Source organism: Colias eurytheme, chromosome 13 (assembly GCF_061535395.1).
Source record: "Colias eurytheme isolate Ceu_HAF_F1 chromosome 13, ilColEury1 Martin Lab GWU primary, whole genome shotgun sequence".
NCBI lineage: Eukaryota > Metazoa > Arthropoda > Insecta > Lepidoptera > Pieridae > Colias > Colias eurytheme.
The window spans coordinates 3667020-3681807 of record NC_142992.1 but is presented as its reverse complement, the minus strand read 5'-3'; the positions used below and the strand labels follow the sequence as shown (position 1 = coordinate 3681807).

The following is a 14788-nucleotide window of genomic DNA, read 5'->3' as shown; positions in this document are numbered from 1 at the left end:
CTGTCTAGTTTTTGATTCTGATAGGTACAAATTTTCTGGAAATTTCTACTACAAGATTCCAGTGACTGATCGTACGTCACAATTATTAGGCAGAGCTGATTGAAGATTCAAAGTACTGATATGTAATCATCTATTAATTTTTATAGTATAAACAATTGATAATTAATACAGATAAAAAACGTATTTGAAGATACAAGAATTATGATTTTAAATTTAATAAAAAATATATAGATATTATTATTGAGATAATATCTAGCTGGTACTTATATAATTATATTGTTATATCACAATGATTTTAATCTTCTCTATAGTAATATTTGGTTAGTAACATATGTTAATAACTTTCCCTTATTAAAATTTTGCTGATTGATTGGTGTTCAAATTGAATTAGAAATGTGGAAATTATTCTAATCCATCACTTAATTTACATACTTACGAGTTTTTAGAAATTGAATTGTAGTCACTAAATAGAAAGCAATAAAAAATAATTTGGAAAATCCAAAAGTGCACGCCTCATAATTTTTTTTTAATAAATATTTATTAATTATTATTTTTGTTTATTTAATAACAATTAAACCACATCGAATCAGACCCTGAAAAATGAAAGGGTTCTATTCCTGAGCATACTCAAGCGTAAGAGAAAAATAAATAAAACCGGCCAAGTGCGAGTCGGGCTCGCGCACAAAGGGTTCCGTAGCAGCAAATATAATAAATTACAGTTAAATCAACCTATCTCAAAAACTATAAGAGATACTTTGATCAAACCAAAAATCGTTGAAAGAGTTAATTAGCATGCATCACCTCTATTTTTTTTAGAATTTTATACCCCGTAGTTATAAAAATAGAGGGGGGGGGACATACTTTTTACGACTTTGAGAGCTGATATCTCAAAAACCGTTCACTTTAAGAAAAATGTTTTTTAGAAAACTTTATATCATTTTAAAAGACCTTTCCATTGATACCCCACACGGGTATGTACATCGAAAAAAAAAATTTCATCCCTCAGTTACATGTATGGGGGGCCCCACCCCCAATTCTTTTTTTTACTATTTAGTGTCATATTTTTGTAGCGGTTCATACAACACATATTCCCATCAAATTTCATCACTGTAGTACTTATAGTTTCCGAGTAAATCGGCTGTGACAGACGGACAGACGGACAGACGGACAGACGGACATGACGAAACTATAAGGGTTCCGTTTTTGCCATTTTGGCTACGGAACCCTAAAAAAGACTCGATTAGTAAAGTATTTCGGTCGCTATCGTGTTAACAAGAAAAAGGATCCGCACATACAGACACACGGACGTCCAAGACAGAACTTTTTTAAACTGTTTTTTAACTAGTTTAAATAACAAAAATGACATCAAAAATATCATGAACGTTAAAAATAGTGTTTTTTCTTAATATGTGTGTGTATGTATTATCTTACAAGTGCAATGTATGATACATAAAGACATTTTAAGTTTGAAAAATCAGATGTTTTGCGCGAAGTGACAGTAGTACCCACCTCAACGCTTCGCTTATGAGGCGTGCAATAAATAAAGAAAGCGTTTATTCTGTACTACACTGTTGCATAAGATAGATGAATCTATTATAATATGGTGTAATAAACCGCCTTTAATCATACATAACGGGATTAAAGTATTTGACAATGAAGATAAGATAAATGCTAGTTAAAATACCTAAATGGATTGTTTGGTACAATACAACAAATAATAATATTATAAACTTCGTAACGTCAAGTAAAAGACGGTAGTATTATTAAATACTAGCGGTCCGCCCCGGCTTCGCCCGTGGTACATATTTACGTTTTCTCTCATTTTTCTCTACATAAAAACCATCCTCGTACTTCAAGGAATATAATAGAAAAGAATTATCGAAATCGGTTCAGCCGTTCACACGTGATGCCATGACAACGCGAAACGGGTGCAGACCCGCCGCCTTTTTATAGCTCCCGCCGCGAAGCGCGTCGAACGCGGCAACTGATACACAAAAATAATCCTTATGGCTGCATGATTCTGTATTCACGCGCGATGACTTATAGCGTATTTCATGTATAACTTTGGTGTTTCTACACCGATTTACATGATTCTTTTACTATAACCTGCCCAGGAGTATGAAGAATAATTGTGCCAAATTTGGTTAAAATCCGTCGTGTAGTTTTTGTTTCTATAACGAATATACAGACAGACAGACAGACAAAAATTTTACTGATTGCATTTTTGGCATCAGTAGCGATCCCTTATCACCCCTTCATAGTTTTTTTTTAAATATATTTCATGTACAGAATTGGCCTCTCTACAGATTTATTATAAGTAGGTATAGATGTTATAATATTTTTAACATGTTTTCTATAAGTATATGATTAAAGATATTTGTGGTTATATTATGTTAACGAAAATATTGTAAACTATATAAATTTACCAGGCTTTTGTTTGCATTAAATTTTGAGAAATTAATATGTTTTCAAGCAGTCACTGCAGCCACAACTTGATTCACTTTAATTAATAGTAAATACCATATAATAAATTCTACATGGGTATTTAATATTACATGTATCGAACTTGATTAGATATAAATATATTTTCTATAAGTAATTTAAAAATACAGTCCAGTTATAGGTAAATAAAAACGTGTACACGCTCCAAAATGGCAATATGAACGTACAGGCGAGAGAGCGAGATATAATCTGTTTTATGCGTAAGAGCGAAAGAGCGCGAATTATAAACGGATGTTGCCGTTTTAAAATACAATAATGTTGGTGTATATAATACAGTACAGCCAGTCTTATTTTTGATGCTGATTGGTTCCTATAGACAATTCCAAACACTAAATACAATAAACTATTAAAAAACTATAAAAAATCTCGACCTTTTATATTAAGTAGAACAAGAAGTGAAATGAACCAAGGGTTAGAATAAACATAAACGACATAAAATAGTACAAAAATATATTTAGGTAGGTATTTACAATATTAAATAACATTAAAGGTATTAGCTAAGATAAGTGATCACAGTTGCTGGAGTAAACGAGAGTCATAGCTTGTGATAATAACAGCGTCCATATTTTATAAAATTGTATGGTTTTAATGTGACAATACTGTTAGCGGCGATTTCTTAGCATTGTCCCGAACCTGCGCAGTCGAGAATAATGAGGTACATTACATTAATATTTTAAGGCCCTTATCTTGGGCAAAGGGCGTCGACAGTACTGCGCCATGTATCCCGATTTTTGGCATCATAATAATGAGGTACTATCTGAGTAATAATTGTGTGACAGGCACGACGGTACCCACGCGCTGTATTCCCTTCCACATTTGACTCAACCCTAAAGTTACGTCGCTTATGATATGTATACATAATCGAAACCTAGCTAGGTAAGTATATAATTTCTCTTTATAAGCTATTGTTGATGTAAGGCATCCATAAGCTATGTTGCTCGTTTGCTCTCGTTAAGTCATCAATGCGTGAATATTATATGTCTATTATTGAATTATTATTGCTATATAATATACATATTATGTACCTATACCTATAAAAGACGCTGTGTAAATAAATTATTGCTACAAGAATTAATTATATTACATAGATTATTATAATTACGTAGGCGTTGTATTAGTCAAAAGCTTAAAAGAAAAATAAATCATACAGCTTATGAACATTCTGTTTGAGGCGAGTATTATTAATTTGTAAAAACATATAAAGTAACTAAATTGTCCAAATGCATACATAATAATTTACTCATTGCATTGAAACTGCAGATTTAAAAACTTCAAGCTCATTAAAGAAGCAAACATATTGTAACTAAAAATAAATATAATTATACGATAAATATGTTCGACTGACGTCTTGGTGAATATTAATATTGCCTTAATATCTGCTATAGTTCCGAATTATATATAACATTTTATTTCTACTAATAAGAAAACGAATTTGGTAACTAAGTATGCTAAGGCCTAAAGTGACGTTTGTAAAGGTACTTCTCGATATTATTAATTCTAAGTGCATAATAATATGTAAATAGTTTAAAATATAAATATCTATTTAAAATTACACGTTCTTAATATTTTTAAGGCACTTATTGACCATAATCTCGCACCGCTCTCTTTTGTAAAATGTTAAAATCAGAAGCGCGAGCCCGAATACTATCATCAAAGTATATTATTATTATATTAGCTTTGGTTAAAATATTCGTATTCTCATGAAGAACATGACTCATGACGTCATAATACATGTAAAAAATTAGTTCCTTTTACGCACGGCAGGGGCGCTTTTCAAATTCCCACACAAATGCTTTCGACGATAATAATTTGACGATAGTTTTCGTGTTCGAGTACTTTAGTAACATATGGTGTTCAAATGTCCAACCATTACTTAGAAATCTCTTCATCATGGTCCTTACTATATTTTTTATGTTGTTGTAAGCGCGAAAACGTCTTTTGTTACGATTTTGCTCGAAACTATTGAGGATATTTTCGTTTTATTGCTTTATTGCAACTTAGCTTCGTGGTTGCGTTCCTGATGTTGGGCAGATGGCGTTTGTTTTGTGTATATTTCTAGTAATTTTATTGTGTATATAATAAACATAGACATACATAAACCAAGGTTTTTTTAAGTACAGTTATATTCTATTGTATTCATGACAAAGCACTATAAAGAACTAGAAAGCAAAATATCATAATATACAATTGTCTGACTTTCATGAAATAATTATTATATTTATGAAAATGTAATGGAATAGAATTATTTCTTATTAACTCTTATTATTGTGTTCCTACTGTTATTTATATATTATGCTGTATATGTAAGTAAGTATATGAAAAATGTTTAAATTTACATATTTAATAATTTTAACAAAGCCCTTTTATTTTTATTAAAATAAAGAAGACTTGATTAAATTTATGTGCAACTACAGAAAAAATATTCATTTTATAATTAAAAAATTAATATTGCTTAATTAAAGGTGACGTTTCTTGACCAACAATCATGTACCTTCACCTACTTTATAAAAATTTCCTTTCTTCTATAAAAATTTATTTATATATTAGTTAGTAAATAAATAGCAAAATCCAGTTCACGTCTATGTGCAATTAAAGCATCTATTTAAAGACCTATTTAAATCTGTGAACACTTACTCTATTGCAGTCTCTTTTATATTACAATAACTTCATTGATCAACATATTAGACTAAAAAGTTAAAACATTAATATATTATAATTGCCACCGTAAAATTGTAAATACAATTACAATCTAGCTCGAAAGATTGTAATCTTTTGACAAATTGTGATCAATTACAATTTATTGTATTATTTTACAATCGTGTTTTTCAATCTTACGGCGACATATTATATTATATCCATATACATTTGGCTAATTACAATTTACCTAGTGTTATTTCTACTCTAGCAAGGCACAAATGCTCGTCAAGAAAATGGATTCCTTAAAAAAAGATGCTAATAAAAATCATATAAATAACCTTAATTAAAGTGGTCCCTTGCACTTGTAAAGTCACTGGTCACAGATAATACAGTTTTAATATCAGGCATGTTTCCGCAACTTGTGCAGAAGTAAATGCTAGGATGGTGTTTTTGTTTCTGCCGTATCACTGTAACAGTGCTTATGTCCTGGGTTTCTGTAGGAATTCTCGTGGAGTACACTGTGTGAACTTGTCCTGCATTTCGTGAGACACAGTTCATAATCGTCTCCCAGTGAGTGGACCAATACATGCTCCTCGACCGTGAGCTTTGAGAGGACCACTTGCAACATACTTCTCTGAAAATGTACAAGTATTTCAGGTTATCCAATGATATTCAGGATTTTTGTTAGCTATAAATTAAGTAAGCTTGAGTAACAACTTATTGTCTTATTTGACTTTTGGAAAGATGAAATTAAATTCCAGAAAACCACTGCTTGAATTGGTAGAGGAAAATATTGTGTCGAAAGTTTTTATTGAAATGATTAAAATCTTTATAGAAACTGTCCTAGTCTGTCTGTCCAAGTCTCTGTTCTGCGAAAACAGATACATATTTATATAGTTGAGATCAACTGGGTTTCTCTAGTGCTTTGCTTGTACTGATGCCTTTGCACAAGAAGGACATTAGATACCAGAATTTGTTTTTTATATTAAATATTGTTCATTTCAAAATATAAACTATATAACATAAATGTTGTTCCATCAAGAGTTAACAATACAAAGTATATTATGACTAGATTTCCATACCAAATTTAATTGTAATTGGTTCAGTAGTATATGCATGAAAGAGTAACAAACATCCATCCATTCTCACAAACTTTCACATTTATTTTACAAGTAGAATAACACTTGTTGATATTAGAGAGAAAACACTAAATTTCTACCCTTTACATCATGAATTTGATTAAATTATTACCTTATTAGGATCCAGACAGCAGGAGACACAGTACTCATATACAAGACAGCAGTGGTTTTCATTACATGAAGTGCAACTGTATCTTGTTGTTTCTTCCGCATCCACAATGCAACATCCGTTCTTTCCTATGTCATTCCTTTGACAAACATAACCTGAATATTAAAAGAAAATTTTTCTATAAATCAATCTTAGATTAGAATATAGTTATAATGATTTATACTAATAGCTGCACATTGAGCGTAAATAAAATCAACCCAATATTTTAATCAGTTTTGTGTTATTAATTATATAAGTAATAAATTTAAAATATCATATACATGTTTTCTTATTAGTTTATAGAACAGAGCTTAAATAAAAATCGGTACTGAACTGTGTGTAATTAATATAAAAATTCATTAAAATAATGGTAAATACACATAAAATTTAACGATGAAGTTTTTAATATGTACTTTAAAAATCTATAAGAACAACACACACAAAAACTGCCTGCCTATAGGCCCCCTATGAGGGTGCAGGCCATAATCGACAACACTGGACAAGTGCTGGGTGGCAGATGTCACATACAGTTAAACTTTTGATTCTTCAACATGTTAGTTTCCTCACAATGATTTCCTTCACTGACCACTGGTAAAATTAAAACAAATTATCTATACATTATCATAAAGCTGAAGAGTTTGTTTGTTTGAACATGCTAATCTCAGGAACTATTGGTCCAATTTGAAAAATTCTTTCTGTGTTAGATAGCCCATTTATCGAGGAAGACTATAGGCTATATATCATTACACTAAGACAAACAGGAGTAGAGCAATGTGGGTGAAAACGCGGAGCACAGCTAGTTCATAATAATATTTACCTCTGTCATCCACAATAAGCGCTCTACCTTGAACAGAGTTTCTGCACTCAATATCTACAGTCTCATTATGCTCTTGTAATGTTCTCCACACAAAGGGTTTCTGTTCTAAGGACACATCCTGATATATCATGTTTTTATCTGTACCCTGTAAGTGTATTTTTCAATAGAAATGCAGTATTTTTGATTCATCATTCATCAATTGTTATAAGCCAGTATGTATAATGTATATTATGATATAATTAATGTAGTGGAGATGGACTATTATTAAAAAAATACACAATAAAAAATTCCACATGAGTTCTTTTGTATGCTACCACAGGATTATACCAGTCCTATTAGTTTTTTTAGGTAGTCAACTTAGTAAGGACCTAATTTGTAAGAACTCAGGCAGTTTTAACAAACGGCTACTGCCACTACAGCTACGTAGCTGTCTAGACTTTGGTTAGCCGCAATTCGGATGTCAGCCGTAACATATAATACAAAAGTGGATTTTATTTGACATGAATTATACGTGATGGTATTATAATAACTAACCTCTCTCAGAAAACTGACGATACAGTAAGTCAACGAAGATGCAAATATAATGCCGAGAACCAATGGTCTTCGGATAAAGCGTAAAATGGCAGCATACCACATCTTAATAAAATTTAGTCTTTCTGTATAATTACTATAATCTTTCGAGCACAAAATGTGTAATAAGAATAACATTTTTATTTATTACGTTTCCGCATAATCTTCAATAAAATTTCTTTCATATTGCACTGTTTTTAACATGATGCTAATATTAGTAATATTTTTCAAAATAATATGCAATGAGATATCGCATTTATATCATTGTTTGTTTAATATAAACTATAAATTAGTTTAGATATTATTTTATATTATTCAAAAATATTCTGTAATCTGTTTATGTACATACTGGGCTTGAATAATATTTAAATGACAATGACAGATTGTCAATATGTCAATTGTCATCTTGATTTTTTTTATACAGACTATACAATGCATACGAATATTGTAAATACAGAGCTACAAGGCTACAATCACTACAATACTGTGAATAATTAGCGCTGAGCTGAGCGCTACCGCCGAAAATCTAAATCTAATGTAGTGGTTTGGTGCGTTCCCCATTCCCATTTCAATATCAAATTACTTAGATGAATATTTTATAATTACACAATCATAATTTCAGTGCTCATAGATACACTACAATATCTAAAGTAAATTAAGTTTCCTAAAAATGCTTTTTGTGATGCTTAAGCGACAATCTCTAATGGTAATCCATAGGGATTACCATTATTCATAAATCATCACTACATAGTATAAAACAAAGTCGCTTTCTCTTTACTCATACCACAAAGTTTCGAAGTCTAATTGAATTAAATAAATGTTTGAGTTTGAGTAAATAACCACTCCCAATAGATAGCGGTCTAAAAATTTTATAAATAGAAGAGATCAGTAACGTGCACATTCCACAAGCATTCTCTCTTCAAGTATTTACGTAGCCAAAATTGTGCGCATTATCGGCGTAGGTATGTGATTAATAATATGTGCGTTATCTTTAGAGTTTTGTATATTATTAGCTATAAATAAAACTTAGGTCGTCGCTATTGCAACTAATTAATAACCTTTTTACCTATAATAAAAAATACATATAATTAGGTATATAAGTAGGTACTTTTAAAATAAAAGGGTTGATTTTTTTATTTATTTTTATAATATTTTCAAATTTCCCGAGAATATAGAATATTGAAATTTGTTACGAAGCAACGTCTAATCTAAAATAACATAAATTTTAAGCTACAACATCTCATTCAGCTAAAAAATCCGGCCAAGTGCGAGTCTGACTCGCGCACCAATTGCTCCGAAAAAAAACCTATTAAAAAATTTGACATCGATCGACCATACAAAAAATAAGGCACTTCGAAACTTTCAAATCAATTCTGGGAATAAGTTGCTGATGTTATTTTAAAGTTTACAATGGTCCACTTACGACAAGTACCTAATAAAATTATGTTCTGGTAATTTATGATAAGCAATAATATTCGTTTATTATTATTTTAACAATAATATTCGTTTCTAGCATTGAACCAAGTGCCTATTCGAAAATAAACGAAAAATGGTCTAAAATTTTAGACCATTTTTACGATACGTGTTTTAACTACAATTTAAAATCCTACATTTAGATTATTACAATCCCCTATCGTATACAATAATTCTCTTTTTAACGATTGACGATCACAAAATGTCTGCTAGTATATAGTGAGTGATGAAAATCATTCGACGACACCTGGGAAGCTACTCATACCACAAAACTCTTTTGTACACTTCGTTGTTCCTCATGTGCAGCAGTTGAGATGTACAGAGTGATTGTTTCTAGAACTGATCTCGATAGAAGATGTGAGAAGGAAATGTAAGATATATTTCATAGTATGAGTAGATAGAACAAAAAGACAATGTAAATGCTATCCATTCTTAACAATGTTATCGCGTTTTGTGGAAGAAAAATAACCATGTTATCATATCTATTCAAATTGACTAAAAGCAATGCTTTTGCTTTTGCATTTTGCCTGTTTGATTAGGACGTTATCTACTGAATGGGACAATTATAAGAACTGAGTACTTAATTTTTTATTGTTTCTTTTTGTTTGTGTTTTAATATATTTTATTTGCCTAAACCTATTTTTTGTGTATGAGGGTATTTTCGAAAATTGTGAACCGATTTTTATTTAGGAAATCCGTAAGTTCTGGAGATACAGAAGGCTCCGGAGATAGTCTCAATATTATCAAGACCGGATCTAATAATGGAACCTCAAAGAAATCTAGGAAAATAGAATTAATTAACATGGTCATGAGCCAGAGCAGTCTGCCGTTTAGAGTGCTTTATGTCTATGGTATGCGGTCAGCGATCCTTCACGTGCAAGAAGCTTATATCTTATACACTGGAGATTTCGGTATGAACATTTGACGTGTAACAAGAAAATATTGCCCAGTTGTTGTGTTTTATCACTTTCACACCTAACTTGGTATTGCCACTGTTAATACGAAGTTTTCCTAAGGCTACTACTCAGAGGAATATGAGGGCTACTATGTATGCTGTAATATTCTGTGCAAAAGGTTAGTTTTTGTACATGAGTTTGTTGATAAATTGCCAACAACGTCATTCAGAAGCATTGTTGGATGAGACAATTATTATTTATGCTAAATAAAATAAGTATCTGAACCAATTATTAAAAAGCGATACTCCCTGATTATGGGTAGTTACCATAATAAAATTGTAGCAACTCTCACTTTGACAATATGGCTTAAGTGTCAAAAAAATTGCGTCGCTTCGAATATTTAAGTTAATATTGTTGCGTATTTAATAAATATTTTCCGAATATAAATAATATATTGCATTGTGAAAAATTGCAGAAGTTTTTGGACACCAAATTCTGGCCTATAATTTCACAGGCAAGTGTATATTTACGTTATTTACAAAATTACTCAATACTCATGCACCTGTTTAGAATCATTTTAATGGCAAAAATCGTCAAATTTATCATCATTTTACTAAGCAATCATGTTAAATAAGTTCTTTTCCTAATACTTTCATCATTTTTCAACAAGTTTTCAACAAACAAATTTAACAAGTAAGGTAACCATGCTGATGGGTTTTTACGGATAGCGACGATAATATATTGCTAAACAATATTATGATGAACATTTAGAACACCATTTTAATTTTTTTTATACTAGTAATGAAACAACACACGACATCGGTATTGCACTCACATATTGTGGTTTGTTCTTTTTAACATTGAAATTTATACTTTTTAACCTAATATTTTTTTTGTTTTACGTATTTCAGCTTTCCAAAAAATGAAGTAAAAAGAAATATATGTGCCTATCATGGGTAAAATTACTGAGGATTACGACCCAGAAAAAAAATACTGCTATAAACAGTTTTTATTTGATGTTTTTGGCTTGAAGTTGACCCGTCGAAGCAACGCGTTTAACCCTAGAAAGATAGTCTGCGTCAAATTGACTCCTGCGTTTTCTAAATATAGCTGTATCTTTTTAAATGTCGCGAATCCATAACTGTGCGTTTAGGACATTTCATAAGTCACTGAGAGCTACCCTATGGTATACGTGTCAATAAAGTTAATGTAACCGATTTTGAAATATAACGACTACGTGAGTCAAAATTACGCATGATTATCTTTACCGTGACTTTTAAGATTTTGACTTCTATGGTAGTTTGAATATTTTTTGGCTTATTATCACTGTATATTGTGGCTTATGTTAAAATTTTATTTTTATACATATTGAAGCAAATATAGAAAACAATTGGGGATAGAAAATTGGAAGAATATTGTATACTGACCGCTCCTATGCAAAGCGATGAGGGTCCTTGTGAAGATACCGATAGTGAAGTAGGAGGACCACGAAATTGAAGATGACGAGCAAAGTGACACAGAAGAAGCTTTTCCCGATGAGGTACAAAGCAAAGATGATATATTACATTCAAGAAAAAGGCGGAGTAGATGCATTAGACCGAATGTGTTCCGTGATGTCCTATAGTAGGAAGACAATGAGATAGCCAATGGCTTTATTTTATGGAATCATTAAAATTGCCTGCATATTTCATATTATATTTATAGTCACAATGTTAACTACAAAGCACAAAAACATCTGAGTCAAAAAAACATGAAATATAGAAGCATGGAACTGTCTTCTTTGTTTATGCGTGGGCGTTTAGAATCACCAGCTTTGAGGAGATATTTGCGTGATAATATCTCCAATTTGTTGCCAAATGAAGTATCTGGTACATCGTAAGAAAGAACTGAGGAGGCCTGCAGTAAAAAAAAAGTATTTACTATACTTTTTGTCCTTCTGAAATATGACGAAAGGCAAATGCGTCCTGCAAAAAATGTAACATAGTTATATGTCGTGAGCATACGTTGATATGTGCTAAAGTTGTTTCTCATTAATTTTTCATATAACTATATGTACAACATATATATAATATATGAAAAAGTCTGATAATTATGGTAAAAAATAAGTTTTTATTAGAAATAATACTTGTTACAAGAATTGTAGATTTAAAGCAGACGTTTAATGTTTTCGTTTTTTTATACGTATAAACATAATTATAAATAAATTATTTGTAGTATTAATTATTCTAATATAACTGAAAATATATAATAACTTACAATTTATAGAAAAACAATGATATATCTTGACTTAGAGGTAATTAAAAAACATGCGTAAATTTGACGCATGACTATCTTTCCCGTACTACTCAATATGATTATCTTTCTAGGGTTAAAAAGAAGATCTGAGTAACTAACAATTTGGTATACAGCATCTGATGCAAAACACAACTTTCCTCTATTTACAAAGGATGTAAATGATGAATATCTAGGGCATGCAGAACCGAGTCCGGTTCCAAGATTTTAAAACCCGGTTCCAAATCGAGCTCAGAACCGGGTAGAACCGGGTTACCCGGTTCTTTTATAATACCTCGAAAAAAATACGAAATTAAACAAAAGTAACTGTAAAAGTACCTGATGGGCCTTTTATTTTACGCGGCTTGTGTCTTATTTTACTAAATAAATAAAGAAACAATTTTTCTAGCAATTTTTCCTTTATCTGTGTTATAAGACGTTACTTTTACCAAATTTAAAGGGCCTGTGTTCATGAGAAGTACCCTGTAGGGTTTGAGTCCCATGCGAATGTCGAAATTTGCGAAAAATTTTCAGCATTTACGGCTGTATCTTTTGATGCGTTGGCTTGTGAGTTTGACTTTTTCACATCATCAAGGGACCGAAGACTTGAGTACTTCCTTACTTACTCCTCTGGCGCTGAAACCCCAAAGTGTGTCTTGGCCTTTGAGACGAGAACTCTCCATCTTCCCCGGTCCTGAGCGGTCAATTATTATTGGCTCGTAGCACGCGCAGGTCCACCTCTACTCGATCGCGCCAGCGATACTTAGGTCGTCCAACCAGCGGTCGGCCCAGGGGTCGCCCCAAGTATGCCCTCTTCAATCCTCGTTCCTCACCCATTCGTTCTACATTACCGAGCCAACGGAGCCGTTGTGCTTTTATTTCTCCAAGTATATTTGGCTCGGCCATTAGTTTTTCTAGTTCGGCATTTGTTCGGACTCTCCAGCTTCCATCCTCTCGTCTGGTGGGACCAAAAATCTTGCGAAGAAGCCTTCTTTCGGTGACTAAAAGCTTGCGTTCTTCATTCTGGGTCAGGGTCCAAAGGGCTTCACACCCATACATAAGTATTGGTCTTATGACCGTTTTGTATATACGCAATTTGGTGTTTTTGCTCAGAAGCCTGGACGCGAGCACCTTATGCAAGGCTGCACCACATTTCAGGGTATTTTGGATACGGATATTAATTTCTTCCTCCCTGGAATGTGAGTCAGTTATAGTGCAACCCAGATATCTAAAACTAGCAACTCCTTTGTACGTCGTATCTCCAGCCTGTAGGTCTTGGCGTTGAGCTCGTGTATCTCTATACCGCTTCGTGTGGCGAAATTCCGTTTTGTTGGCATTGATTTTTAGTCCAACCTTTTCTGCTTCTTCTTTCAAGATACTCGCGGCTTCGCTCACTTCATCGCGGGTTTCCTAACAATGCGAGGTCATAAGCATACCCAATCACCTTATGCCTTGACTTGAGTATTCGATATAAATTTCAGCTTGATACCAAAAACAAAAACATGACTGTTTCAGTAAAATCAACAGCTTTTCAAATTCACGACAAATCTAATAAAAATATTTCAGTATGTAGCCTAATTTTTGTCATTTTCGAAGCCTAATTTTTTTTTTTTGGTAATACACCCGTAGGAAACTTTTAGAATCTAAGGTTAGACAACCAATCAGAGCCACGCTTGAGGCGTGGCACGAAAATTCGCGATGCACGTGAGTCTGACGTTGCCAGATAGAATAAATTTGTTAAAATAATGCAGAAAAATATAAATAATACTTTATATTTTAATATTTTATTCGGAACCGGGAGAACCGGGTTTCATACTATTCAGACCCGGTTCTCAAGATCATCAAAAAACCCGGGTTTACCCGGGTTTTTCAGAACCGGGTAAACCCGGGTGCATGCCCTATGAATATCGGTTAATATCCAAGCTTTGTAGCCAAAAGTTATCAAGCGTTATTTAAAACTATCATTCTCTACCAATTAAAATTGTATGTCGTATAAAGATGATAATTCTTGTAAGTTGACCAGTAATTATAATAAAAATACTGTTAAAAATATGTCGTTATTATTTATAGACCATGATTTTTAGTTTTTTCTATTTCGAAAAATCCAGAATATACAAACCAGTGTGGTCACCCACAGAAAGAGACAAAAAACAACACTAACGTCATTCAAGGTTATATTTGCTTGTAACAAGTTAATGGTCATAGTGCAATCTCCAGTGTATTAGATAATTAGATATTTAAGTAAGCTTCTTGTTCACGTGACTAAGCATTATTTTTTTGGATTGTCAAGTAACAACAATAATTCATATTTCAGAAGTTTAGATTGCCAAAAAAA

General features: G+C 32.1%; 2 protein-coding genes across 2 annotated transcripts; both read right to left on the bottom strand.

Annotated features, from left to right (window-relative positions):
- Positions 1-2854: 2854 nt before the first annotated feature.
- LOC149903296 (SREBP regulating gene protein) lies at positions 2855-8147 on the bottom strand. The gene is made up of 4 exons (XM_090109045.1): positions 7778-8147; positions 7244-7388; positions 6391-6542; positions 2855-5773 (listed from the first exon to the last, which is right to left on the bottom strand). Exons 1-4 carry the CDS (start codon positions 7949-7951, stop codon positions 5576-5578), a joined length of 669 nt encoding a protein of 222 aa, XP_089965171.1. The 5' UTR covers positions 7952-8147; the 3' UTR covers positions 2855-5575.
- A 5008-nt stretch (positions 8148-13155) lies between these two features.
- LOC149903295 (uncharacterized) lies at positions 13156-14656 on the bottom strand. The gene is made up of 2 exons (XM_090108906.1): positions 14615-14656; positions 13156-13863 (listed from the first exon to the last, which is right to left on the bottom strand). Exons 1-2 carry the CDS (start codon positions 14654-14656, stop codon positions 13156-13158), a joined length of 750 nt encoding a protein of 249 aa, XP_089965032.1.
- Between the last annotated feature and the right edge of the window lie 132 nt (positions 14657-14788).

Bases quoted from the DNA above. Each gene is read 5' to 3' on its own strand.
- LOC149903296 (XM_090109045.1), bottom strand. From the start codon at position 7,951: ATGTTATTCTTATTACACATTTTGTGCTCGAAAGATTATAGTAATTAT. The intron at 7,389-7,777 runs GTTAGTTATTAT...ATACACTTACAG, and splicing joins TCGTCAGTTTTCTGAGAGAG to GGTACAGATAAAAACATGAT. The intron at 6,543-7,243 runs GTAAATATTATT...TTTAATATTCAG, and splicing joins GCTTATTGTGGATGACAGAG to GTTATGTTTGTCAAAGGAAT.
- LOC149903295 (XM_090108906.1), bottom strand. From the start codon at position 14,656: ATGACCATTAACTTGTTACAAGCAAATATAACCTTGAATGAC. The intron at 13,864-14,614 runs GTTAGTGTTGTT...TCGCATTGTTAG, and splicing joins CAAATATAACCTTGAATGAC to GAAACCCGCGATGAAGTGAG.